This window comes from Pomacea canaliculata, linkage group LG14, assembly GCF_003073045.1.
Source record: "Pomacea canaliculata isolate SZHN2017 linkage group LG14, ASM307304v1, whole genome shotgun sequence".
In the NCBI taxonomy this organism is placed as follows: Eukaryota; Metazoa; Mollusca; class Gastropoda; order Architaenioglossa; family Ampullariidae; genus Pomacea; species Pomacea canaliculata.
In genome coordinates this window covers 13,547,513-13,573,605 of record NC_037603.1, presented here as the reverse complement: position 1 = coordinate 13,573,605, position 26,093 = coordinate 13,547,513, and the positions used below count along the sequence as shown (strand labels likewise).

The 26,093-nt window shown below is 39.6% G+C and overlaps 3 protein-coding genes across 4 annotated transcripts; all 3 read left to right on the top strand.

Annotated features, from left to right (window-relative positions):
* Window positions 1-3,453: 3,453 nt before the first annotated feature.
* Window positions 3,454-7,925, top strand: LOC112555641 (dimethylaniline monooxygenase [N-oxide-forming] 5-like). Its single transcript, XM_025224076.1, is given in 10 exon segments — window positions 3,454-3,504; window positions 3,506-3,565; window positions 3,567-3,698; window positions 3,962-4,118; window positions 4,228-4,538; window positions 4,723-4,931; window positions 5,130-5,313; window positions 6,123-6,281; window positions 6,669-6,810; window positions 7,371-7,925. Coding segments are annotated over 10 exon segments (1,674 nt in total). The 5' UTR covers window positions 3,454-3,468; the 3' UTR covers window positions 7,655-7,925.
* Window positions 7,926-9,171: 1,246 nt separating this feature from the next.
* LOC112555131 (dimethylaniline monooxygenase [N-oxide-forming] 5-like) lies at window positions 9,172-16,134 on the top strand. Of its 2 annotated transcripts, none has more exons than XM_025223354.1 (11): window positions 9,172-9,206; window positions 11,002-11,303; window positions 11,658-11,814; window positions 12,288-12,526; window positions 12,652-12,860; window positions 13,100-13,283; window positions 13,474-13,632; window positions 13,771-13,936; window positions 14,114-15,153; window positions 15,624-15,667; window positions 15,914-16,134. In XM_025223354.1, exons 2-9 carry the CDS (start codon window positions 11,076-11,078, stop codon window positions 14,395-14,397), a joined length of 1,626 nt encoding a protein of 541 aa, XP_025079139.1. In that variant the 5' UTR covers window positions 9,172-9,206; window positions 11,002-11,075; the 3' UTR covers window positions 14,398-15,153; window positions 15,624-15,667; window positions 15,914-16,134. The 2 variants fall into 2 exon arrangements, with proteins under 2 accessions (XP_025079139.1, XP_025079138.1); XM_025223353.1 differs by lacking the exon at window positions 9,172-9,206 and adding an exon at window positions 10,103-10,195.
* A 1,027-nt stretch (window positions 16,135-17,161) lies between these two features.
* LOC112555132 (dimethylaniline monooxygenase [N-oxide-forming] 5-like) lies at window positions 17,162-24,554 on the top strand. The gene is made up of 8 exons (XM_025223355.1): window positions 17,162-18,182; window positions 18,522-18,678; window positions 18,994-19,232; window positions 19,871-20,079; window positions 20,419-20,602; window positions 23,300-23,458; window positions 23,594-23,759; window positions 23,959-24,554. Exons 1-8 carry the CDS (start codon window positions 17,955-17,957, stop codon window positions 24,240-24,242), a joined length of 1,626 nt encoding a protein of 541 aa, XP_025079140.1. The 5' UTR covers window positions 17,162-17,954; the 3' UTR covers window positions 24,243-24,554.
* The last annotated feature ends 1,539 nt before the right edge of the window (window positions 24,555-26,093 follow it).

Genomic DNA, 26,093 nt, shown 5'->3' with positions numbered 1-26,093 from the left:
AAGTCTGTAAATAAAATGGATTCGGAGGATGGTCTCTTTCTCTCTCTCTCTCTCACACACAGAGCACTGCGATCAGATCGAGTGGCTCGGAATATGATGCGGAGTTATAGGCCATTCAAAGAAACGCGCATTGAAGGGTTTGAAGGGGGCAATTTTTTCGGTTCTGTTGGGAGACACACCTCCAAAAACATCACATTTGACAAGAAAAGTGTTGTGTAACTATAATAGTAATTTCCGACTGGCTTGTGCAAAGTTTATGTGAACCATGCAGTCGGCAAGAAACATGGAAAGCTTGAAAGTTGTTGAAAGGCAGATCTGATGAGAAATGTAACCAGACTTGTCTTGGCCACGTCCCACTTTTGCAAAAGAAGGTCGCGGATCACTGATTTTGTGTGTGATTATGTGTTTTCTATGGAGAGCCTATGCAAACACTCCAGTAGCAGTGGGGATGTGTGTGTGGGTGTCTCTCTCTCACTGAAAAAAATAAGCAAGTGGAGTCAAGTAAGCCGAGACCTCCCGACACCTTACAAGACTAGACAGGCCCAAGAAAACAACTCTACCTCTCCAACAAGAAGTGGCAACCGCCCACTTGAATATCAAAGTCTCCCGGTTTGCTTCAACACATTTTTTTTTCTTTTTAAGACAACTCAGACTACACACATGAAATCACTGAAGTTCTTGGCCAACTACCCATTCAGGAAAATTACAGGAATGAGAAAAAAATGGTAATGTTTGTGTTGGACAGATGACGGACCTTATCAAAAATGAACGTTAATTAAGGTTTAAGGTTCATACCCCTCAAATATCTTGTTATTCAAAAACATTGAAAGGGTGGACTTTTTTTTCTTTAACTTTAATTTAGGTCAGTTTTAGAGAAAGAACGCGAGCTCAGGAGAGAGATATTTTTTTTGACCTTATTGATATTGTATGCCATATAAATTATTTTGAGCAGTATTTTAAATAGATGTTAGCTTCCCTTCCTGTATAAAAGCCAGACTAGTTTGTATGCTCCTCATATTGCAGCCAGTGTCGCTTACAACACGTACAAGGTGCGTTTATGTTACATTATGTAGGGTGTTATTTTTATTACAATGGAATAAGACAAATGTTAATATTTAGGCTTGCTTTTGTTTAGTTGTAGTTCTTATTCTTGTTCACTAGCAGCCTGTCTTTGAGACAGACATTACCGTAACTTCTTGGTCTTTTATGTTGTCAAAGAGCTGTTTTAAGGTATGTTTGGTTTGTATGTGTTTATGTTTGTTTGCTTATTGGTGCGTTTGAATTTTGTTGTGTGTGCCTGCACCCTGTCTGCGTTTAAATGCAATTCTGACCATTTTCATACTTTGATTAATATTTGGAAAGTATTTTCATTTTGCCCGAGAATTTCATTTTGAGAAAAATAATACAATCTGCTATTAATTTTTTTCCAGAGTGCACATAGTTATCGAAATTTTCTATAAACACGCAAATATCGACATGGGATCATGTTTATTCAGAGCCGCATTGACTACATTAACACTAAAATAACTATAATTATATATAATAATTATATAATTAAAATAGATTAAAATAGCAACATCTGAATATTTCACACCGTAGCCTGCATGACTTTTATTTGTTTGACATTGACTTCCTCTAGGTTCTCGACCTGTATTTTGTTGTCAAAAATTTTATTTTTATTATTTACAACACCCGACAGATTAACCTAAATGGTTTTCGTTATTTTTTGAAGGTGTCAGTAGATACAGGCGATACAAACCTAACCTGTAAATTTCAGGTTCCAAAACCCATCCGTTAATTAATTATCCGTTAGCAAAGTACGCATTTCGCACCTGCGATCAACGATCGCCACTAACAGTGTATTACGTCACGTTAGTACACTTTTCACAACATTGCCAGCCGTCAACACCAGTCACAGCAACGGTTCGGGTTATTCGGACATTGAAAGTCTGCATTTCTTGCTAAAGTAACAGTTTTTTTCAGAACCACGAGAAACGCAGACTGTCAGCGCCCTCCCCTTAACCTTGCTTGAAACCGTAGACACACGTACGTGATGTCACAATCATCAGGTCGGACCGTTTCGACCTTCTGCAAGCCGCCTTACATTCGACTGTCTGTAGCTGAGTGCGACTTTACTGTGATCATCTGACACTCCTTTGTGGAATACTGACTGAGCTTTGTTCACTCATTAAAAAAAAAAAAAAAATATACACTCCGAAAGATCCTTCATTTTGTCAAAGTACTAGCTCCTTAACAGTGACGTCACAGGCAGTTGGCTGTTGACGAATGTTACAGGTCTCAGACTTCGTGTTCACACAAACAAATTTAACAGAAAAACATCCGTTAATGTTGTTTTGATCGTCTGTAAAAACACGCGTCGTCTACCGCGCATTCCTGCATAATCGCCACAAACAGGACACTGATGTCAATGCTGAGAAGGACAACTAAAAATCACGTGATTTCCTTCGGGAAAACTGCGGAGTTAAAGCACGCTATTTTTCTGTATTTATTATTATTTTTTTAGGTTTGTATTATGAAGCTCTTTGCTTCACTTTTCTTAATGTATAAAAAGTTTGGATTATAAAGACAGGTTTTTCCGATCCACCTTAAAGGTCGTGGCAGAGTCATGGTAAGACGATCTTTATGGTCTCCAGATTAGCAAGGAGTAACATTAGTAGGTGTCTTTCGTGGGTAAAAAGTTCAGTTGCTGGCCTTTACTTTGTAGTGTGCTGGTACTTTTGGGCTCCCGCCGATGCACCCTTACTAAGCCTCCATCACTAGCACCCTCTGGTCCCGCACCGGACACCATCCGGCAAGAGACAGAGCGGCGCGGTTCGGGTCCGACAGCTACCCCCTGAACATTGGGCTGTAACATAAGAGGTTGCGACATGCAACACACTTCTTCACTTTCCACGAGTTCATAATCTATGTCAGAGGGAACTAAAGTGTTGAGCTGCAGCGTTGTCCTCGGCATAACCTTACCTGAAATCCTTGTACTATACTACCGTGACCTCAGGGTAGGTGAGGTGGTAAGCTCTAAAGAATGAAGTCCTAAAGAGGGAGGTGGTAAGCCCTCACGTATCTCGGAACCAGGTACTTTTTATGAGGGTGGTGCCCATCTCTGCCTCACCTTCCTCAAACCTCCAAGGAATGAGATACTCATTCTACAGATGGATTTATAAAAATATTCTGGGTGATAAGTCGGCTCTGATCTCTAGCTACAGTTATAAGGTTTGCTTGAAGTGATAGGTATGGACCAAACCTAACTTTTTAGCTTATCTGTTTACTTCCGATCTTCACTCATCTTTGTAATTAAGGAACCTGAAATTTCTTCCATGTCCTTAGAAGTAGATTTATTTCTGTTTCATAGCCATTAAACCTTTTATTTTCTTAATTTTATATTGGCTGAAGAAACAGCATTGACGACATCAGCACTAGCTTGTCACCTGGACCAAGCTACTGATCATCATGGTTAAACGAGTGGCGATCATCGGTGGCGGTGTTCAGTGGACTTGTAGCCACGAAGAGCTGTATAGAAGAGGGTCTGGATCCAACATGCTTTGAAGCAGCGGGACTCCGTAGGCGGTCTGTGGGCCTTTGAGGACAAAGTTCAAGACAATCTCTCCTGCTGCATGTGGTCGACCACGATGAACACCAGCAAAGAAATGTCATGCTTCAGCGATTTCTTGATGCCGAAGGTAATAAAAAATATCCAGATCTTAGATAAAAATATCTGGATCCGTGGTGAAAAAACGGAATAAACATTTTTCTTGTTTTTAAAGCGTAAAACATTGGTGCTTGTGATGATGAATGGTTAAAATCTTTAAAGACTTTGTTTGGATGGTATTTAAGTTAAATGTCTGAAGCACTGACAAGTTATCAGAATTAAAACAAGTAAGGAAAAGACATTTTGTACATTTTCATGTTCATATCATGTTCAGTTCATTCTACTTTTTCTTAGGAATCTCCAAACTTTTTACACAACGTGGAGGCACTAGAGTATCTCAGGAACTACGCCCGGCATTTTAATCTCGACAAACACTTTTCTTTGAACACAGAAGTCGTGATGGTCAAGAGGTCTCCAGACTTCTCCAACACAGGACAGTGGATCGTTCGAAGTACAGTTGGTTTAATTAAATTATCATATTCTTTCAACTAATAGTAATCGCTGCTAATTTTTGGGGTTCTACATTTCAGTAAAATATATTTCGAGTATCCACATTTAAGGACCGCATGACAGTGGAAATAAGAAACATTTAAATGACCAAGTTTTTAGTTCAAATCGTATCTCTTTCAACAGGTCAGAATACAAAATCCGGAGAAGCAAAGACGGAGTATTTGACGCCGTGATTGTGTGCTCAGGCCATCACGGAGAAAAGCACATTCCCAGATTTCCTGGCCTTGGGGAGTTCAAAGGTCAGATTCTGCACTCACACGACTACCGCAAGCCGCTGGACTTCACCGGCAAACGGGTGTTAGTCGTCGGCCTCGGCAACTCGGGTGGAGACATCGCCTCGGAGATCGGCCAGGTCGGCCAGGTATGAGCCATTTTTTTTTTTTTTTTTGTGCAGCAGTAAGGAGATCTACTACTACTACTTACTACTACTACTACTACTACTACTACTACTACTACTACTACTACTACTACTACTACTACTACTACTACTACTACTACTACTACTACTACTACTACTACTACTACTACAGTATATAATGTGACAGGTAGTACTAAGCACGCGCCGAGGTGTGTGGGTTGTGCCTCGTGGTCTGGGACGAGGTTTGCCGTTGGATGTGGCCCTACACACCCGACTGGGATTTCTTCTCCAGAAGGTTCTTCCATTTTCGTGGGGCCAGATGCTCGCCGCTGCCGATCTCAGCGAAAGGCTGGACCACGACCTCTACGGTCTTACCTCGTCCTCGCTGCCCAATGGGTTAGTTTTGAAAAAAAAATTGTTTTTGGACGTGTTGAAAAAAGAGAATGACAGGTCACTTAAGAGGATATTGTGTTGAGGGTATTAAGAGATATATAAAGAGTAATTTTAGAGCTGTCCCTGCATTGCCTGTGTTAGATATCGCAATCAGACTTAAGAAAGGATGTGAGCAATGATTGGCAGGTTTCTATTTTCCAGATTCGCCTTATTCATCAGCGATGACCTCGCTTCCCGCATCATCTGTGGAAAGGTTAAGGTCAAAGAGGATGTCAAGAGTTTTTCTACATCCAGTGTGGAGTTTGTGGACGGCACTGTGGAGGACATCGACGCCGTGATTTTCGCTACTGGCTACCACATCCGCTTCCCTTTTATGGAGAAGGAGGTAGAGAAGCTAGTCCATGTCCATTGTTACTCCAGCCCCTCAGGATCAATTACATTCATACATGTTTGTCAGAAGCAGATTAGAGTAAGACAACCTAATACATCACCAAAGAAAGAATAAAAACTGAAATCTCAGTTTAGTTGGTTTGAGCGCAGTGGAGTTATTATTGTAATTTACCTTATACAGCGATATTTAAAAGATAATCATAAAGAACCATAACACGAAAAATATAACATCATGCTACCTGAGAACTAGATGATTTTAAGAAAAACACACTTTGAATTTGAATTAGACTAAAAAGGATAAATATGTGGAGGCACTCTTGGAAATCGGAACACTTCGACATATTTTAAGTCATGTGTTTAAAAAAGTCCTGATACCTAAGGAAACAAATTATTTTTACCCTTTTGCACTGCATTTAAAATAAAAATGCAATTTTTCTTGTTTTATTTCAAAACTTTACAGTATTTTTGAATTATCAATGTTTTTTTTACTTGAGACTATATTCCTTTCTTATAGGCCGATTAAAAGGGGAGATAATCTATAGTTTACTACTTAGACGCCAGCTGCCTATCTCCCTTAATTTGGCCTATAGGTTCACACAAAATTAAATTAAAAAAAAAATTTTACTACTTGTGGACTGTTGGAAATAATTTAGTATTGCATCGTCACAGGAAAATGAAGTAACTGGTGAAAACTTCAGACCTCTAGGACGAAGGGAAGTGTTTGAAAATTCGATTACAAAATTTCACACACACAAAAAAAGCACACAAATCTATGATCGTCTTATTTTTTTCTCCCCTGTACAGGTGGTGGAGGTGAAGGACAACATCATGCCCCTCTACAAGCGCGTGTTTCTCCCTGACTTGGAGCAGCAGACACTTGCGTTCGTCGGGTTCTTCAATGCCAATGGTTGCTTGTGGCCCATCTGTGAATTACAGAGCAGACTGGCTGTCCGTGTGCTCTCTGTAAGGTCAACAAAATATTAAGAAAACATGATTTTTATAAATATAAATAATGACAAGTAAACAGTATTCCATTTATCTGTATCCAACGCTGAACTTGCCTTCCTATCTCTACAATAAAAAAAATCTTGAGAAAGCAGAGCATGATTTTTGCAAGCGACTCCTTTTTACGTGTCCTAGAAAATACATTTTATTAATTTCAAAACAATTTTCTTGACTAAAACAAGAACAATTTTTTTACATCACTTAGAGAACATCTTTATTTGTAAATTTCCTTTCTTCGCAGTATATGATGTGTAAAATACATAGGAAAATCTGGAATCTATGAAAGTATTTCCCTTTAGCAAGAAGCAGTGGATGCTAGCATTGTCACATTGGTCGATGTTAAAGGGCGCGATGAAACTACCAACTCGCAAAGCGATGAAAGATGATATTGAACTGATGGAAGAAGCAAGGCCAAAATGTTCCCAAACACACTTCGTCACACTGTCGAGATGGACTTCATCTCTTACTTGGACGAACTTGCTGAGATGATTGGATGCAAACCCGACGTTTGTGAGTCTCTTTTTTTCCACCTGGAATAGTCCCCCCCCCTCCCCTTTGTTTGAATGGTTTGGATTTTCTTTTGCCAGCTACTCATGTCATAATTTTTTTTTAATATTTACTGGTTTATATCATGCATTTCATGTTTTCTTTTCGGTAGCTAGCAAACCAAACATGATTCTGCCTAAAAGGCACGTTAGCTTTTTCGTGGCTGATTTAGAAACCAAAATACGACAAAAAAAAAAAAAAAAAAAAAAAAAGACTAAATGGAAGCAATGCATAACTACTCAAAAACTAAAGACGATTTTATTGCAATTTGAATTTATGTGGACTGTCATGACAGTTAATAAAAATATGAATATATCTTTAAATATATTAATTATGTTTCAGCTTTTCTCGCTGGGCCTTGAATATGTCAGAAAGTGCACAGTTTACATAATAAATGATTGGTCCCTCTATGCGTCGTTTAAAGACTCCCTTTTATTGATTGATTTATCAATAAATTGTGCTTGTTTGCTTATTTATTATTTAATTGTTTATTTGATACAGGGCGGCTTCTACTGACTGATCCCAAGCTTGGCCTCCGTGTTCTCTGTGGACCCTGCGTGCCATCGCAGTTCCGCCTGCAGGGACCTGGACACTGGCCAGGGGCACGTGAAGCAATCCTTACTGTAATGGACAGGGTTCGATACCCGCTTCAGACCCGGCGTCTTCCACCCGGACTCCCTAAAACTATCGAGAGGCTTCGCGAGTTCTTCTACCCCTCCAAGACGTGGATCGTGTCTCTGTACCTCACAATCATTGGTCTGCTCTTCTGGATTATTGTTAACTGATTATAACAACTTTTCTGTTTACCTGGTCTCGTGTCCATTCATCACTGAACAAACGTTTCTCGACCCGAATGAATGACACGATTCAATGAACATTTTCCCTCGTTAATATTGAATAAGACATACACTACACTGGACTAAATATAACACAAGAGTTAATTATTTTTAGCAGGTAACAACTTAACCAGAATAACTGAGTTAAGATTAAGATTGTTTGGGGTCACTTCGGCTGATAGTTTTAGCACTTGTTTGTCGTTTTCTGTAAGTTTCTTTGCAGTTTTTTATTGATTAATTTCATCAGTAAATACTGTTGTTAATTCTGGCTTAATTATAGCAATAGAGCAGATAGAAATGTTTTTAGCCTCAGGTTGGTAGAGCTGTTCTTCCTTCAGGTATATGACTCTAATAATCTTCATAATAAAGCAATATATCTTCGAGTTCAGCAACTTGAGATGCTGTGAAGTGCGTGAGATTCGTTGTGTGTGTGTGTGTGCGCGCGTGCGCGTGAGTATGCGTGTTACGTCTGTTTGCCTGAATGAGAGTGTGTGTATGTGTGGGAAAATTTGTACACGATTGGGGTTCATCCATGTACTACGGTTAGTACACTAATCTTTGAACTAACTTCAGAAACACCATCAGCACTGTGGAGTCAGTGTAAAGCGACTGTTGAGCGTGCTTGCGAGTTCTTTTCTTTCTCTAGTGCAACGTGTGGCCCGACATCACCGCCACGGGTGTTTGAAGCGTGGAGTCGACAATGGTCTGTCTTGAACATCATGGCGACTGGAAAAACGGTATTTATGGTCTCGGCTACTCCAGGCTCTTCACCGCTTTTCTCTTTTGACATGATTGTTGGACCGGTTTATATCTGAGTTGGAACAGTAATTACGGAGCCACTTGACTAATTTTTCTCGTGGAGTAGTTTTATTGTGAACAGGGAGCTTTAAATAAAGTTTGAACTACTTCCAACTGTTAGTCGTAGAGGTCTGCGATATTTATAAACAGCTACTGGGAACACCGGCCATTGTGAAAAGCGATGCTCGATTCGTTTGTAACTGTTATTTTTATTAAAAGTCTGTCCGACGCACACACGAACGCATACACCAACACACACACACACGAATTATGTCAATGCGATCAATAGTTGAAATAATAATAAATATCAATACCTGATAGTAATAATTAATAGCAATAGCAATAGTTAATTACTATAATTAATAGCAACAGTTAATAGAAAAGTTCATAGCAATAGGAAGTAGTATCACATTGAGTCGACCCCATCATCAACTGCGAGTTGTTATTAATGAATATTTGTGTTGTAGTCTGTAATGTCCTGAGAGACTCGACAACGAAATAAACATTATACATCAACCTCAGTCAACCGTTTTGTTGTGTTTTGAATGAACGCGCATTAGTCCGGTGTGAGTGCTGTTAGGCCACCCGTGACGGGACAACTCTAAAGAAACCGTGGATATTACCTCCCCTCGTCGTGTATAAAAGCAGGACGAGTTTGTGTGCGTCTGATATTGCATCCTGGTTGGCTAGCATTACATACGAGGTACGTTTGTGTTGCACCAAGATAGGGTCTTACTTTTATTGAGAACTGAGTATGCCAAAGACATTAATATTTATGTATGCTTTTGAATAGCCTTATTTTTTCTTTTTTTTTTCTCAAATAACAGCCTGTCTTTGAGACAAATACTAGAGTAACTTCTAGATCTTTTATGCTGTGGACGAACTCTGTGGGTTTTTTTCTAATTGTTTTCATATTCTGATTAATATTAAAAAAACATTTTTGTAGAATTTTTTTTCAATGAAATACTTCATATGACATGATTTTGCTCAAGAGCACAAACTACCGAAAACGTCTGTAAACATATCATTTGCGAATCTCACCATCTGATCATGAGTGACTGAGCAGTTCAGTTAAAGTCAGATTAACATTAAAATAAAACAAACAAAAATTGAATTGTTACTGTCGGATTTTTTTTTGGGGTCTGATACTAGTTAATTTTTTTAGCCTCTAGACATCTTGTCTTTAAATTATTACATTTTTAATGAGACCACTATACTGCGACAAAGTATGTGTAGTTCGTGGTGACTAGGGTTTCCCCACACAAGGGTTTAAGGTGTCCTATCTCTAAGGTCACCTCATCTGAAACTCACGGTGAGTCAGGTCAGGTCAGACCGTTTCGACCTTCTGCAAGCAGTTTAATGAACTTGTTGGAAGTTAGACTTAACGGGGGTCGGTGTGACTTTATTGCATTTATTTTGCATTCCTTGCTGACAAATTTGTGATCTCTCTTAACAACGTGGCGACTGTCTAAATAGTATTTATGGTCCTGGCTACTGAAGGCTCTTAACCGTTTCCTGGTCCTCTAGTTTGTTATCTACACTGATGGTTTAAGTCTGTGTTGAACAGAAGCTGCTGAGCTAGCGGATTTTTTTTTTTCGTGAACAGGGAGCTTGAAGTAGCGAAGTTTAAAGTACTTGCAATAGTTAGTTGTAGCGATCGGCGATATTTGTGAAGAACTACTGGAAACACAGGTCATTGTGAACTGCGATGTTGGTTCATTTGTAACTGTGATTCTTATACGTACATCACACACACACACAAACACACACAGAGGCAAACATACACAGAGACAAACACACACAAACACACACAGACAAACGCACACACACAAAAACAAACACTACCAAACACAAATATACACACAAACACAAACACACACACTTGATAAAATTGTGAAAATAAATTGATAGCAATATTAATGGCAGCAGTTGACAGCAATAGGGAATAGCAATAGGTAATAGCTAATAAATATAGTAATAGCAAGAGCTATAGGAACTATGTCTTATTTAGTAGACTCCATTATTCCTGACACAGCAGCCTGCGCGTTGGCGCACGTGTGTGAATGTGTTTGGGAAACATAACATGCATGTATAATTATTATTGAAAAAATGAAAATAACATTTTTGTCCACGCGGCAAGTTAAAGTTTTCTTCTCTAGCAACGATTCCAGCAGAATATCAGTGTCCTACAACGTGTCTGACGTAATTAACGGGTTCAAAAGGAGGGCGCAGTCACTCTCGATATTAAACATGATATTGAGCATTGTCGTAATAAGTACACTTAACTCATTTCTCAGTACAAATTAATGCTATCTGATTCAGATTATAAACACAGTGGTACGCCCTGGACTACCCTGTAATTCATATTTTTTGTTTGATTTAAGCAAGACTCCAAGACCAGAATGTGCAAATCTGCAGTATACTTGGATACCAGATACCAGCCTTATTATCCACGTTACTTCATGTAAGATTTCTGTTCTTCCTTCTCAACTCTCCAGATATCACAGCACAGGTGTAAGGACCGTTTTGGATCTTCTGAAGAGACTGCACCAAGGCTGACCTACCCGGCATCATGGTCAAGCGGGTGGCTGTCATCGGGGGAGGTGCGGCGGGCCTGGTGGCCACGAAGACGTGTCTGGAGGAGGGTCTGGAACCCACGTGCTTTGATCGGCGGGACTCGCTGGGCGGGCTGTGGGTGTTCGACGAGAAGGTGCAGGAGAACTTGTCCAACTGTATGTGGACAACCACCATGAACGCAAGCAAAGAGATTATGGCTTTCAGCGATTTCCCAATGCCTAAGGTAGCCAAGTTCTATTTTGTTTTTGGTAACCGTACTTCCACTGTTACAACTTTATAACTTTGGAAGTCTACCCCTAGATCAGACAAATATTACATTCCCCTTCTTCTCATGAGTTCATCTGAAAAGACTGCAGCTTACAATAAGTTAAATTTTAAAAAAGTAATTGACGCTTTGATCGTGCAAATAATTTAGCATGGGAACGGTGCATTGGTGTCACGTGTTTACTGATTACTGATTATCGTCTGCGCAGAAAAACAACGGTGTTGTTCATTTAAAAGAAGTTTATGACTCTGGAAATAAATTAGCACAGCTGTTTAGTTATTTTATTTTACTTTTTTTTCTTCTTTGCTGCAGAAATTTCCCAATTTCATTCGCAGCAGCCATGCCGAGGAATACCTCCAGAGCTACGCGCTGAACTTTAACCTCGACAAGTTCACACGCTTGAGTACAGAGGTCGTGATGATCAAGAGAGCGGAGGATTTTTTTACCTCCGGAAGGTGGACAGTGACAAGTACTGAGAGTTTTGGTGCTACCAAAAATAGTCTTTGAATTACATGCTCCTTGCCATTTATTTCTGTGTTCGTTTGGCGTTGATGTTATTTCTTGATTTCTTCCATCTGTCCTATAATCATCCTTCTTTATTCTTCTCTCACCTCTTTCACTCTTTCTTCCTCACACACATACACATTTACTTTTTTCACTTCATTCTCTCCAATCCGAACTCTCACCCCCACATCTCTTTACTACGATCGTAGTCACCTGGTAGAGAAAGAATTTTTGAGCTTAATATCACCGATTCAATGCTCGCTCAGGTCTGTGACAGGAAACCTCTCCTTGTCTATCCAGCAGATAAAAGATAATTTTTTAAACAGGGACTATAGCGGGATTGGGAGTTAAACATTTTGTTTGTTATAAAAAGCTATAGATGAGATACTGTACACGAAAAACGTTTTTAAGAAATTCCTGAAATTTCCGTTTTATCAGGTAAGAATTTGAAAAACGGAGAAACAATGACCGAGGTGTTTGACGGTGTGATGGTGTGCTCCGGCCATCATCTTGAAAAGCACATCCCGAAACTACCAGGACTCGATGAGTTCAAAGGTCAGATTATGCACTCCCACGACTATCGCAAGCCGCTGACTTTAACAGGTAAACGGGTGCTCGTCGTGGGCCTCGGCAATTCCGGCGGTGATATCGCTTCAGAAGTTGGACTTTCAACGGAGGTATTACTAAATAACACTAAATAACAATCTCTCAAAGTCTGGCTGGCTATTTAAAAAAAAATTACATCACATTTTATGAAACCAGGAGGACATTTTTGTAAAGATATTTTTGTTTTGTTTTGAAGGTGATGCTGAGCACGCGCCGCGGTGCCTGGGTCATGGAGCGGAGGGGAAGCCGCGGTCTGCCTTGGGACATTGAGATGCTGACTCGCTTTGGTAGTCTGGTGGACAAGCTTCTTCCCTTGTCCTTATCTCAGAAGCTTTTAGCCGCCAGTTTTATGGCCAAACTTGACCACGACCTGTATAGTCTCACAACTACAACAATGCCAAAGGGGTCAGCGGCGCTGAGTGATATTACTCTGAAAAATAAGAGCCCGTTTTTTTTTTTAAATTAAGTAGTTTAATAATGGATTGTTAGCTATTAAGTTCTGCATATGACAGATGTATACAAAAAAAAAAAAAAAAAAGAAAGAAAAAGAGAAAGCGAACGAATTGTTTAAATTTAGTAACCGAATGCACAATTTTTTTATTTGGTGAGAAGAGGCGTTGTTTAGTTTTCGTGTTTGCTTTCAGGATCTCTGGCTTCCTCAGTGATGACCTGGTCAACCGTATCCTGTGTGGAAGAGTACACATCAGAGATGACATCAAGCGCTTCGCGGAGTCCAGCGTGGAGTTCGTTGACGGGACTGTAGAGGATGTTGACGTTGTCATCCTCGCGACTGGCTACCACATCCGTTTCCCCTTCATAGAGAAAGAGGCAAGCTACACATTCATTTTCCTTTTAAAAACACTTCATCATCTTCAGGTTTTTTTCCCTTCATTTTGCTAAAAGACAAAACAAACCACAGATTGAATCATGTCTAGTCCAGAATTGTAGCTTTCCTGCATGACAGGTGTTGTTAAAGATAGAGTAGTCTAATCGGCGACATTTCGTTTGTCCTGGCAAGGTGGTGGACATCGAGGACAACCTCATGCCTCTCTACAAAAGAGTTTTTCTTCCGGACCTGGAACACCAAACTCTATCCTTCATCGGGTTTTTCAATGTCAGCGGACCTCTTTGGCAAATCTTTGAGCTGCAGAGCAGGATGGCTGTCTACACGCTGACTGTAAGAATAGTTTTATTTCACCAACAATATTTTGAGAGCTCGGAGTGTGGAATACAACAATTCATATGTTTCTTCCTCCACATATTCTCCAATTTTTGAGATTGCAATACTGTGAGCATATTTTTATAAACGGTGCAGGGTGCTATTAAATTACCAAGTCGCAGAAGGATGAAAGAAGATATCCGAGAAATGGAGAACAAACGAACCCAGATTTGTCCAGACACTCTGAGACATTCGGTGGAAGTGGCTTGGTTTCCTTTCATGGAGGAACTTGCTGAGGTGATTGGCTGCAAGCCAAATGTTTGTAAGTACCTTTGACACCAATAATATTTGGCACTAAATAAATTCGGGGCTAATTGGAGAAAAAGTGTTGCGATTAGAAGAATTAAAAGCAAAATAGAGTTTTGAAAATCCTGGTAACACAGAGAAGCACTCATATTATTTAATTTTTTTAAGGAAAGTATTCAATGGTCTATTTCAGGGAGACTTCTGCTGACAGACCCCAAACTGGGACTCAAAGTCCTTTTCGGACCAGCCGTCGGCGCCCATTATCGCCTGCACGGACCTGGACAGTGGCCAGGAGCCCGCCAGTCTATTCTAACCGTCATGGACAGAGTGTACTACCCGTTTAACACCCGGAAAGTGCCGTCGGGGCTGCCCCAAAGCATCGAACTTTTGCGTCGGTTGTTGTACCCATCGACATTACAGATCCTGGCTATGTACCTTTTCATCCTGGTGCTCATTGTGTTAGTTTTTGTAGTGTAAGACCCACTTCATAAGATGACAGACTGGAAGCTGACAGACAGACATTCATTTTCTTTGCGATTTGTTTATATCCAAAAGTATTGCTTGATCCATAGCCAGGAAATTTGGTTTTCTTACAATTTCAATTTACTGTTGATGACTCCTTGTAACAAAAAGCAGTCTTTTCATTTATCTGGATTCCATAACAAATTATTTGAATTTATTATTCTTTTTCTTTAGTTCCACATTACTGGCGACATGGATTTTTGGATATCCACATATAGATGATTTTTGAATATAGCGCATTTAGAGAGTGTGGAGAATGCTCTTTGTGGTTACTTGCTTAAGAAAAGTAACAATTCTCTTCAAATTTTGATGATTGCCAAGTATTATCGTTATTGACCATTACTAAAAAACGTTGTCTTTAATCATCGTTAATCTTTTGACTGAATTTGTTGCTAATTAATGAGGAGTAGTTTGAAAGGATGGACGCCTGTAACAATTGGCTATATGATGTGATGAAGAATGTCAAACAGTTTTAGAATTAGAATATTTGCGTTAGTTTATAATTTTTTGCATGACTATGCGAATAGACAACAAAAGCTGTATATTTCAATATAAATCTGATATAAGGAACGGAACGTTAGATCAACCCAAGGGAGATCACTCCTACTTCATCACGCTTCATTCATTCAACGATTACCTCCCTGCTTCTTCGCTTGGATTATAATCTAGAAACTTCACAGCGGAGGTCTCGATGCAGGATACTTTCAAAAGGTGAAGTTAATTACTACAATCACACCAGCCGCTCTGTCAGTCACGTGTAGATCACACGTCACGTCCAGCACGTGCTGTGGTCATGAAGCCAGGTGTTACGCTGCCTGTGAACACTCGATACAGTCATTGGGCAGATTTCACTTACAAAACATTGCAACCAGCATTATCGAATTCTGTTCTCGTTTAAATGCAGAACTGCCCGTTCCATTCAGGTTCGTCGAATGTCTGTTGTGTTGTCAAGTGAGGATTTAGGATTACATGAAAGTAAGAAAATTTACATAAAGCGAAGTAATCTGATAAAACTGTGTCATTTAATTTTTTTAAAATTTTCTTTTGGCAGACACACGATTTTGTCCTGATCATGCTTTCACGCCACGAAAGATAATTTGAGCAGTTAAAAAACTCAAATAGGTGTTACTTCCCCTTTCTGTATAAAAGTCAGACTAGATAATATGCTACTCATATTGCAGCCAAGTTCCCTAACCACGTACAAGACTCGTTTGCATGCTTTAAGGTAGGTTATTATCTTTTCTACAAAGCAGAATGCTGAAAATGTTAGTATTCGATTCTTTACAGGTTTATTTCTTCTTTTCGTTCATTATTAGCTTGTCTTACAGATATTTCTGTTGAAGTTATTCAGTGATATAGAGCAGGGCATGTGAAAAAAGGCACGAAAATTTATATTCAACGTACTCTCATAAAATCCTGTCTTTAAGATTTTTTTCTTTGCATGGATGAAAACATGATGTTCCTTTTTTAGGACTCTAAAGAAACCTGGATATTATCTCCCCTCTGTGTATAAAAGCAGGACGAGTTTGTTTGCGTCTCATATCGCATCTTGGTTGGCTAGCTTTACATACGAGGTACGTTTGTGTTGCGCCAAGATGGGGTCGTACTTTTATTAGAATTAAGTATGCCAAAGATATTAATATTTATTAATGCATTTGAATAGCTTTATTTTATATATTTTTTTCAATAACAGCTTGTCTTTCAGACAAATACTAGAGTAACTTCTAGATTTTTTGTGCTGTGGACGAACTCTGTGGGTTTTTTTCTAATTGTTTTCATATTCTGATTAATATTTGTAAAAAACATTTTTGTAGAGTTTCTTCTTAAGGAAATACTATCCTATGACATTATTTTACTCCAGAGCACAAACTACCGAAATCGTCCGTAAACATATTATTTGCGAGTACCTGAGCAGTTCAGTTAAAGTCAGATTAAACTTAAAATGAAACAAACAATATTTGAATTGTAACTGTCGGACCTTTTTTTGGTCTGATGCTAGTTAATTAATTTTTGTAGCCTCTAGACATGTTGTCTTTAAATTATTACATTTTTAATGAGACCCCTATACTGCGACATAGTCTATGTACTTCATGGTGACTATAAGGTTTCCCGACACAAGGGTTTAAGGTGTCCTATCTCTCAGGTCACCTCATCTGAGACTCACGGTGAGTCAGGTCAGGTCGGACCGTTTCGACCTTCTGCAAGATGTTTCATGGACTTGTTGGAAGTTTGACTTAACGGGGGTTTGCTAACAAGTTTTGTGATCTCTCTTTAACAACGTGGCGACTGTCAAAATAGTATTAATGGTCTTGGCTACTGAATGCTCTTAACCGTTTCCTGGTCCTCTACTTTGTTATCTACACTGATGGTTTAAGTCTGTGTTGAACAGAAGTTGCTAAATTAGCGGATTTTTTTTTTCGTGAACAGGGAGCTTGAAGTAGCGAAGTTTGAAGTACTTGCAATAGTTAGTTGTTGCGATCGGCGATATTTGTGGAAAACTACTGGAAACACAGGTCATTGTGAACTGCGATATTGGTTCATTTGTAACTATTATTCTTATACGTACATCCCACACACACACTAACACACACAAACACACACCACACAAACACACACAGAGACAAACACACACACACACAAATACAAACGAACACAAACAAACACACACCACACACACTATATAATTGCGAAAAATAATTGATATCAATATTAATTACAGCAGTTAATAGGAATAGGGAATAGCTAATAACTATAGTAATAGCAAGAGCTACAGGAACTATGTCTTATTTAGTAGACTCCATCATCCCTGGCACAGCTGCCTGTTCGTTCGCGCGTGTGTGAATGTGTTGGGGAAACACAATATGCATGTATACTTATATTATTGTTTTATCCGTTTCAGTCATACATGAGGTGACAAGTTACATGTTAATCTTCCCTAGCAACGATTACAGCAGAATATCAGTGTCCTACAACGTGTCTGACGTAATTAACGGGTTCAAAAGGAGGGCTTCGTCGCTCTGGATAATGAACATAACATTAAGCATTGTCGTAATAAGCACAATAACACATTTCTCAGAACAAATGAATGCAATCTCACTGAGGGTTTAACGCACCGATACGTCCCTGGACCACCTTGTAATTCATATTTTTCGTTTAATTTCTGCTTTTCGTCAGACAGATGCCATCATACCATCCTCACCTCTTTCTGACAACTTGTTTCCAATCGCGATGACTGAGATTAATAAAGCTAAACTGGATATTGAATAAACAATGCTGCGTATTTCACAATGCTTCCAAACTGAGGCCAAGGTACTGAAATAGCAAATAGACTCCAAGACCAGAATGTAAATATCTGTGGTATACTTGGATGCCAGATACCAGCCTTGTCAGCCACGTCACTTCGTGTAAGATTTTTGTTCTTCCTTCTCAACTCTCCAGATATCACAGCGCAGGTTTAGGGACCGTTTTGGATCTTCTGAAGGCACTGCACTAAGGCTGACCTACCCAGCATCATGGTCAAGCGGGTGGCTGTCATCGGGGGAGGTGCGGCGGGCCTGGTGGCCACGAAGACGTGTCTGGAGGAGGGTCTGGAACCCACGTGCTTTGATCGGCGGGACTCGCTGGGTGGACTGTGGGTGTTTGACGAGAAGGTGCAGGACAACCTGTCCAACTGTATGTGGACGACCACGATGAACACCAGCAAGGAGATTATAGCTTTCAGCGATTTCCCAATGCCTAAGGTAGCCAAGTTCTATTCTGTTTTTGATAGCCGTACTTTCACTGTTACAACTTTATAACTTTGGAAGTCTACCACTAGATCAGACAAATGTTACATTTGGCATGACAATACTGAAAAGACAAAACTTACAATAAGTTTAAATTTTAAATAAGTAATTGACGCTTTGATCGTGCAAATAATTTAGCATGGGAACGGTGCATTGGTGACCCATGTTTACTGATTATCGTCTGCACAGAAAAACAACGGTGTTGTTCATTTAATAAAAGTTTATGACTCTGGAAATAAATTAGCACAGCTGTTTAGTTATTTTATTTTACTTTTTTTTTCTTCTTTGCTGCAGAAATTTCCCAATTTCATTCGCAGCAGCCATGCCGAGGAATACCTCCAGAGCTACGCGCTGAACTTTAACCTCGACAAGTTCACACGCTTGAGTACAGAGGTCGTGATGATCAAGAGAGCGGAGGATTTTTTTACCTCCGGAAGGTGGACAGTGACAAGTACTGAGAGTTTTGGTGCTACCAGAAATAGTCTTTTAATTACCTGCTCTTTGCCATTTATTTTTGTGTTCGTTTGATGTTGATGCTATTTCTTGATTTCTTCCATCTGTCCTATAATCGTCCTTTTTTTATTCTTCTCTCACCTCTTTCACTTGTCCTTCTTCACACATATACACATTTACTTTTTCCTTTCACTCCCTCCAAATAAAAGGAAATTTCCTGACTCCTACCTTAAAACTGTTATAAAAAGCTATAGATGAGATATTGTAAACGAAAAACGTTTTTAAGAAATTCCTGAAATTTCCGTTTTCTCAGGTAAGAATTTGAAAAACGGAGAAACAATGACCGAGGTGTTTGACGGTGTGATGGTGTGCTCCGGCCATCATCTTGAAAAGCACATCCCGAAACTACCAGGACTCGATGAGTTCAAAGGTCAGATTATGCACTCCCACGACTATCGCAAGCCGCTGACTTTAACAGGTAAACGGGTGCTCGTCGTGGGCCTCGGCAATTCCGGAGGTGATATCGCTTCAGAAGTTGGACTTTCAACGGAGGTATTACTAAATATCACTTGTATGCTAGTCCATTAGATTTCTGTCTACTCGCCACTTTTAATGTTAGAAAAAAACTCAGGCATTGCGGAATACCTTTTCTCTCAAATGAATCATTTGCTCGTCTGCTGTCCCCAATCCATGTGACACATATTTTGTGATAATTCCATATCTTTCTGTTTCTCCCCTAAAAATACAGCTGTTGCCATTATGACGACTGCAATCATACAATAACAAATATGTAATAAGTTTCTTAAAAAAAATGTTCTATGTTCATTTTTTTCAAAGATGTTAGACTAATTACGACTAAATAAATCACAATTTTTAAGGAACGGTCTCTCAAAGTCTGGCTGGCTATTTTTAAAACTTACATCACATTTTATGAAACCAGGAGGATATTTTTGTAAAGATATTTTTGTAAAGATATTTTTGTAAAGATATTTTTGTAAAGATATTTTTGTAAAGATATTTTTGTAAAGATATTTTTGTAAAGATATTTTTGTAAAGATATTTTTGTAAAGATATTTTTGTAAAGATATTTTTGTAAAGATATTTTTGTAAAGATATTTTTGTAAAGATATTTCTGTAAAGATATTTTTGTAAAGATATTTTTGTAAAGATATTTTTGTTTTGTTTTGCAGGTGATGCTGAGCACGCGCCGCGGTGCCTGGGTCATGGAGCGGAGAGGAAGCCGCGGTCTGCCTTGGGACATTGAGATGCTGACTCGCTTTGGTAGTCTTGTGGACAAGCTTCTTCCCTTGTCCTTATCTCAGAAGCTTTTAGCCGCCAGTTTTATGGCCAAACTTGACCACGACCTGTATAGTCTCACAACTACATCAATGCCAAAAGGGTTAGCGGCGCTGAGTGATATTACTCTGAAAAATAAGAGCCCGGTTCTTTTTAATTAAGTAGTTTAATAACGGATTGTTAGCTATTAAGTTCCGTAGATGACAGATACATACAAAAAGAAAGGAATTAAAAACGTCTCATGATTATTTAAAAGGAACATAGATCACAGAAAACGATTTAAACGGCTCATGTGATTGCAGTCGTTAATACTATGAAGACAAACAAAAAAAAAAAAAAAAAAAAAAACTAAAAAAATTGCGAACTCGATTTTAATAACCGAATACACAATTATTTTATTTGGTGAGAAGGGGCACTGTTTAGTTTTCGTGTTTGCTTTCAGAGTATCTGGCTTCCTCAGTGATGACCTGGCCAACCGTATCCTGTGTGGAAGAGTACACATCAGAGATGACATCAAGCGCTTCGCGGAGTCCAGCGTGGAGTTCGTTGACGGGACTGTAGAGGATGTTGACGTTGTCATCCTGGCGACTGGCTACCACATCCGCTTCCCCTTCATAGAGAAAGAGGCAAGCTACACATTCATTTTCCTTTTAAAAACACTTCATCATCTTCAGTTTTTGTTCCTTCATTTTGCTAACAGACGTAAAAAATAACACAGATTGAATCATGTCTAGTCCAGAATTGTAGCTTTCCTGTAAATAATATAATCAGATAAAATTAAACTATATTTGCTATAAAATTTTCAAACGACTTTAGCGCTAAGGAAAAATCCCAGAAAATTTTAAAAAATCCCAGAAAATTATTTGATGAATAGCGACAGTTAAGTTACCTTGCATTCTAACCCAATAGATGTTCATCATTTTTGTTCAACAATTTTATTCACGGTTTATATTAGATCCTTTATATCTGAGTTAAAAGTGAATGTCAATATTTGAAACGTATTAAACTGACAAACACTGGTCCCCTCAGTCAAACAGTTGCCCGATGAACATCTCCAGAATATGCAAGAATCGACATACCAGTGGCGTAGGAACCAGGGGGGCAGCGGGGGCAGCCGCCCCCCCAAGGAAAATACAGGGGGGGGCAGGAATATCCTTTTGCCCCCCCAATATTTGAGTCGTAATTCCTCACAAAGAGCAAAGAACTGAAGAAAGGTAGGGGAACGTAGAGAGGAGACGGTCATCACCGTCACAAAAGCGGGCCCTGAGGCAAGTGGAGGCTCTAACACCTCTGACGATCAGATCGGGACAGTCCGTTGGTCTTGTTTGCCATGCTAATTGCAGGCTGTGTTGAAGCCTGAGCGAAGAAAGCAGCCGGACAGTACATCGGTACATCGAGTGTGTCTCCCTCCCCCTCCCCATAATGCGACGCCTTTTCTTTGGCGGTTTTCGTTTGACCAACATAAAACATCCCCACCCATTCGCTGTCACCCTAAAATTATCTGCTATCGCTTACAACCAAAGGGGCCGCACTGGCCATCGGGAACACAGAAAGCCAGTAACGAATTAGTTGCATACCAATACCGCAGTCTTGCCAATCAGACAGGAACCCTTACACTTTGTGAAAAGCTAGCGAAACACAAGGACTTCCATCTTACTACACACCAACGGTTTAGTGCGAATTGACGGCTTTGACTTCACCTAAGTAAGGCAAAGACTCTGAGTCCCTATATTGGTAGTTTTCTTTAGAGACAGAGAGACTGGTATTATTGCTATCTACGACTCAGGGGGAAGTGCATAAGTAACATTTCTAAAACTACACAAGGGCACTCTTTTATCATCAACGACTGTGGCTGGTACTCAACATAAGTTATCTGTGTTATACTGTTTGGTTTGTATATATGTGTCCGTGTTTTGGTAGATGGCCATAGAACGTGTCGCATCGCTGCTCAGCACCGTCGGGTAGCGGAGCGAGGAAGGGGATGGCCCTGCGGCCATTCCACCCTAGTTTCGTCCCCTGGCCACGGTGGTCTGGCCAGTTTATGGCCCTTAATTATACGGTAGCCTTGCGTCCCTTCCTCTCTGGTCTCTTTGGTTCTCTTTGGGGTGGATGGGGCTATTTTCCCACGGTGTGCGGACACCGAGTTCAGGTATGGGGCTGTGTCTCTTTGTAACGTGGATTATCTCGCGGACGCTGGGCCCTGTGGGTAGGGAAAGAGCCTATAGAAGAGTTTTTGCGGTGGTGGAGAGACCTGTGCCCGTCTCTGGGAGTAGTCGGGGGTTTGCCACGTGCTGTGTGTACTGTCGCTGGAACTGGCGTGGTGTCTAGAAGAGGGATTCCAGCAACCAGCGTATTTTCCCCGCGTTTGTTGTGAGATAGAACAAAGCGTGTCACGAGCCGTTGGGTGAGTAGGCTTAATTAATCTTTACCTTTGTTTTTCCACCCGATGGCTACCCTGGCCAGTATGCAGAACGCAGTTTTTTCTGCCTTAAAACGAACAAAAACATACCTGAGAAGCTCCATGACACAAACGCGCTTGAATAACTGTCTCATTATGCATGTATTTAAAGAGAGGGTTGATCTGCAATGGAGTTCATTAATAGAAATCACCGAAGACGCAGTTTTTTTGGAACACTGACTTGCCAACCTTGATTAATATGATTTATATGATTATAACGTTTATCACATTTCTTGTGAATGCTTTAGCCGGGGAGTCCTTCTTTAATTTGTTTTTTCTTATTTAATGCTGCTTTGCCTTTTAACAATAAAGCAGCGTGTTGTGATGCTACCACTGTGTACGTGCGTGCGTGCAGTACCCCACCCCCCATCCTTTTTTACGTAATGTGCGAGCGCGAACGCCGTTCACTGTCAGCAGGGAGTTTGCCCCCCCCCCCCCCCAACGCCGAACATCTTCCTACGCCACTGCATACAGGTCTAGTAAAATGCACCTTGTTTCCCAGTGAAAGACACCAATATCTAAAAATCTAGGTGAATAGCCTCATTAATTTTTTTGAGAAACACGCAGCAAAAAATATCACGAGAAAGAGGTGAGACGTCTCGTGAGTCCACTGATCCACCCTCGAACAGGTGGTCGAAGCTCACCAACTGGGTGACTTAGTAAACATATTTATGTACAATCCTGATGTTTGTGTTGTTCACCTCTCTCTTTGCATTGTCAAAACAGTTATGCCAATATAGACATTTCACAGACACTTACCATCCGGTTAGCCTCACACAGAAGCCATGGAGTAATATTTTAAACCAGATTGGTGTTGTTAAAGATAGAGCAGTCTAACCGGCGAAATTTCGTTTGTCTGGTCAAGGGGGTGGACATCAAGGACAACCTTATGCCTCTCTACAAAAGAGTTTTTCTTCCGGACCTGGAACACCAAACTCTATCCTTCATCGGGTTTTTCAATGTCAGTGGATCACTTTGGCAAATCTTTGAGCTGCAGAGCAGGATGGCTGTCTACACGCTGACTGTAAGAATTTTATTTCACCAACAATATTTTGAGAGCTCGGAGTGTGGAATAGAACAATTCATATGTTTCTTCCTCCACATATTCCCCAATTTTTGAGATTGCAATACTTTGAGCCTACTTTTATAAACGGTGCAGGGTGCAATTAAATTACCAAGTCGGAGAAAGATGAAAGAAGATATCCGAGAAATGGAGAAAAAACGAACCCAGATTTGTCCAGACTCTCTGAGACATTCGGTGGCAGTGGCTTGGTTTCCTTTCATGGAGGAACTTGCTGAGGTGATTGGCTGCAAGCCAAATGTTTGTAAGTATTTTTACACTAATATTTGTCAATAAATAAATTCGGAGCTAAAATATGTTGTGATTAAAAGAATTAAAAGCAATAGGTATAGAGTTTTGAAAATCCTGGTAACACAGAGAAGCACTCATATTATTTATTTATTTATTTTTTTAATTTTTTTTTGTTTTTATTTTTTTGGAAAGTATTCTATGGTCTGTTTCAGGGCGACTTCTGCTGACCGACCCCAAACTGGGACTCAAAGTCCTTTTTGGACCAGTCGTCGGCGCCCATTATCGCCTGCACGGACCTGGACAGTGGTCAGGAGCCCGCCATTCTATTCTAACCGTCATGGACAGAGTGTACTACCCGTTTAACACCCGGAAAGTGCCGTCGGGACTGCCCCAAAGCATCGAACTTTTGCGTCGTTTGTTGTACCCATCGACATTACAGATCCTGGCTATGTACCTTTTCATCCTGATGCTTCTTGTGTTAGTTTTTGTAGTGTAAGACTCACTTCATAATATGACAGACTGGAAGTTGACAGACAGACATTCATTTTCTTGCGATTTGTTTATATCCAAAAGTATTGCTTGATCCATAACCAGGAAATTTGGTTTTCTTATAATTTCAATTTATTGTTGATGACTGTATAGTCCTTGTAACAAGCAGTCTTTTCATTTATCTGGCTTCCATAACAAATTATTTATTACAATTTAAGGTCTCTCTCTAACACACACAAACTTTAGAGAGATTGATTTTTTTTACATCACATCAATTATTGCTGATGAATGAATATTATGAATTATTATTTCATAAATAAAGAACGATACATCTTTTTATTGCATATTTTTTTACGTGTACAAGCTAATGTGAGATAATTTAGTCACACAATGAATAGGAATTGGTGTTTTTATATAGGGATACTATTTAACAACAACAATAATACTAGCAGAGTGTGGAGGTAACCACAATTTTCTGTGATCGAAATACTACATTTAACATAATAATGCTGAAATGCAGGCATCGACGGACAGATCAGATCAGCACAAGGGAGATCACTCCTACTTCATCACGCTTGATTCATTCAACGATTACCTCCCTTCTTCAAGAGTGTCGGCGTTTTCTCCGATTCTTCGCTTGGATTATATAATCTAGAAACTTCACAGCGGAAGTCTCGATGTAGGATACTTTCAAAAGGTGAAGTTAATTACCACAATCACACCAGCCACTCTGTCAGTCACGTGTAGATCACATGTCACGTTCAGCACGTGCTGTGGTCATGAAGCCAAGCCTGGGCCCTGGCAGGTGTTACCCTGCCTGTGACAACACTCGGATACAGTCAGTCAGTCATTGGGCAGGTTTTACTTACAAAACATTGCACCCAGCATTACTGAGCTTTAACTGTTTTCGTTTGAATGCAGAACTGCCCGTTCCATTCAGGTTCGTCGAATGTCTGTTGTGTTGTCAAGCCTGGATGAAAGTAAGAAAATTTACATAAAGCGAAGTCATCTGATAAAACTGTCATTTAATTTTTTTTTTAAATTTTCCTTTGGCAGACACATGATTTTGTCCTGATCATGCTTTCAAGCCACGAAAGATAATTTGAGTTACTTCCCCTTTCTGTATAAAAGTCAGACTAGATAATATGCTCCTCATATTGCAGCCAAGTTCCCTAACCACGTACAAGACTCGTTAAGGTAGGTTATTATCTTTTCTACAACGGAGAATGCTGAAAATGTTAGTATTTAATTCTTTCTTTTCGTTTATTATTAGCTTCTCTTCGAGACAAATACGGGCTTTATTATTATTATTATCTTTATCGTTATTATTTTTCGTGTTGTTATCTTCTTTCACCAACAGCCTGTGTTGGAGAGAAATACTGACATAATCTCTAGGTCTGTTATTCCGTACAAGACATGTTTGTCTTCCGTATAGGGCAGTTTTAATCATTTTCATATTCTTCTGAATTGGATTTTTGAAAAGACAAAAATAATAATAAAAATGATTTATTTATAAAACGCAGAATCGCCCTCAGATTGGAACATTTTTTATACCAAAACTTGATTATCGTGTAGGTACATTTGATTTTAGTATTTCCTTTTAAGAAAAGTATCATTGTCAGACATTACTTTGTTCTAGCGCACATAGTCACTAAAATCTTTTACAAAATTATATGCGAGTTTCGTCCTGAGACCATAAGATATATAGATTGTCCAATAAACAACGCCTTAAAATTATTCTAGATTGCATATTTCACAACTTGAATATTGCATAAAGTTTATAGACTGGTATATTATGTGACATGCATGACTTTTACTCTCGTTGGCTTTGTGAAATACGTATGGCGTGCTTATCCGT

Coding starts and splice junctions, on each gene's coding strand:
- LOC112555131 (XM_025223354.1), top strand. CDS start 11,076: ATGGTCAAGCGGGTGGCTGTCATCGGGGGAGGTGCGGCGGGCCTGGTG. Junction 11,815..12,287: donor CGGAAGGTGGACAGTGACAA/GTACTGAGAGTT, acceptor CCGTTTTATCAG/GTAAGAATTTGAAAAACGGA. Junction 13,937..14,113: donor TGGCTGCAAGCCAAATGTTT/GTAAGTACCTTT, acceptor GGTCTATTTCAG/GGAGACTTCTGCTGACAGAC.
- LOC112555132 (XM_025223355.1), top strand. CDS start 17,955: ATGGTCAAGCGGGTGGCTGTCATCGGGGGAGGTGCGGCGGGCCTGGTG. Junction 18,183..18,521: donor GCGATTTCCCAATGCCTAAG/GTAGCCAAGTTC, acceptor TCTTTGCTGCAG/AAATTTCCCAATTTCATTCG. Junction 19,233..19,870: donor AAGTTGGACTTTCAACGGAG/GTATTACTAAAT, acceptor TTTGTTTTGCAG/GTGATGCTGAGCACGCGCCG.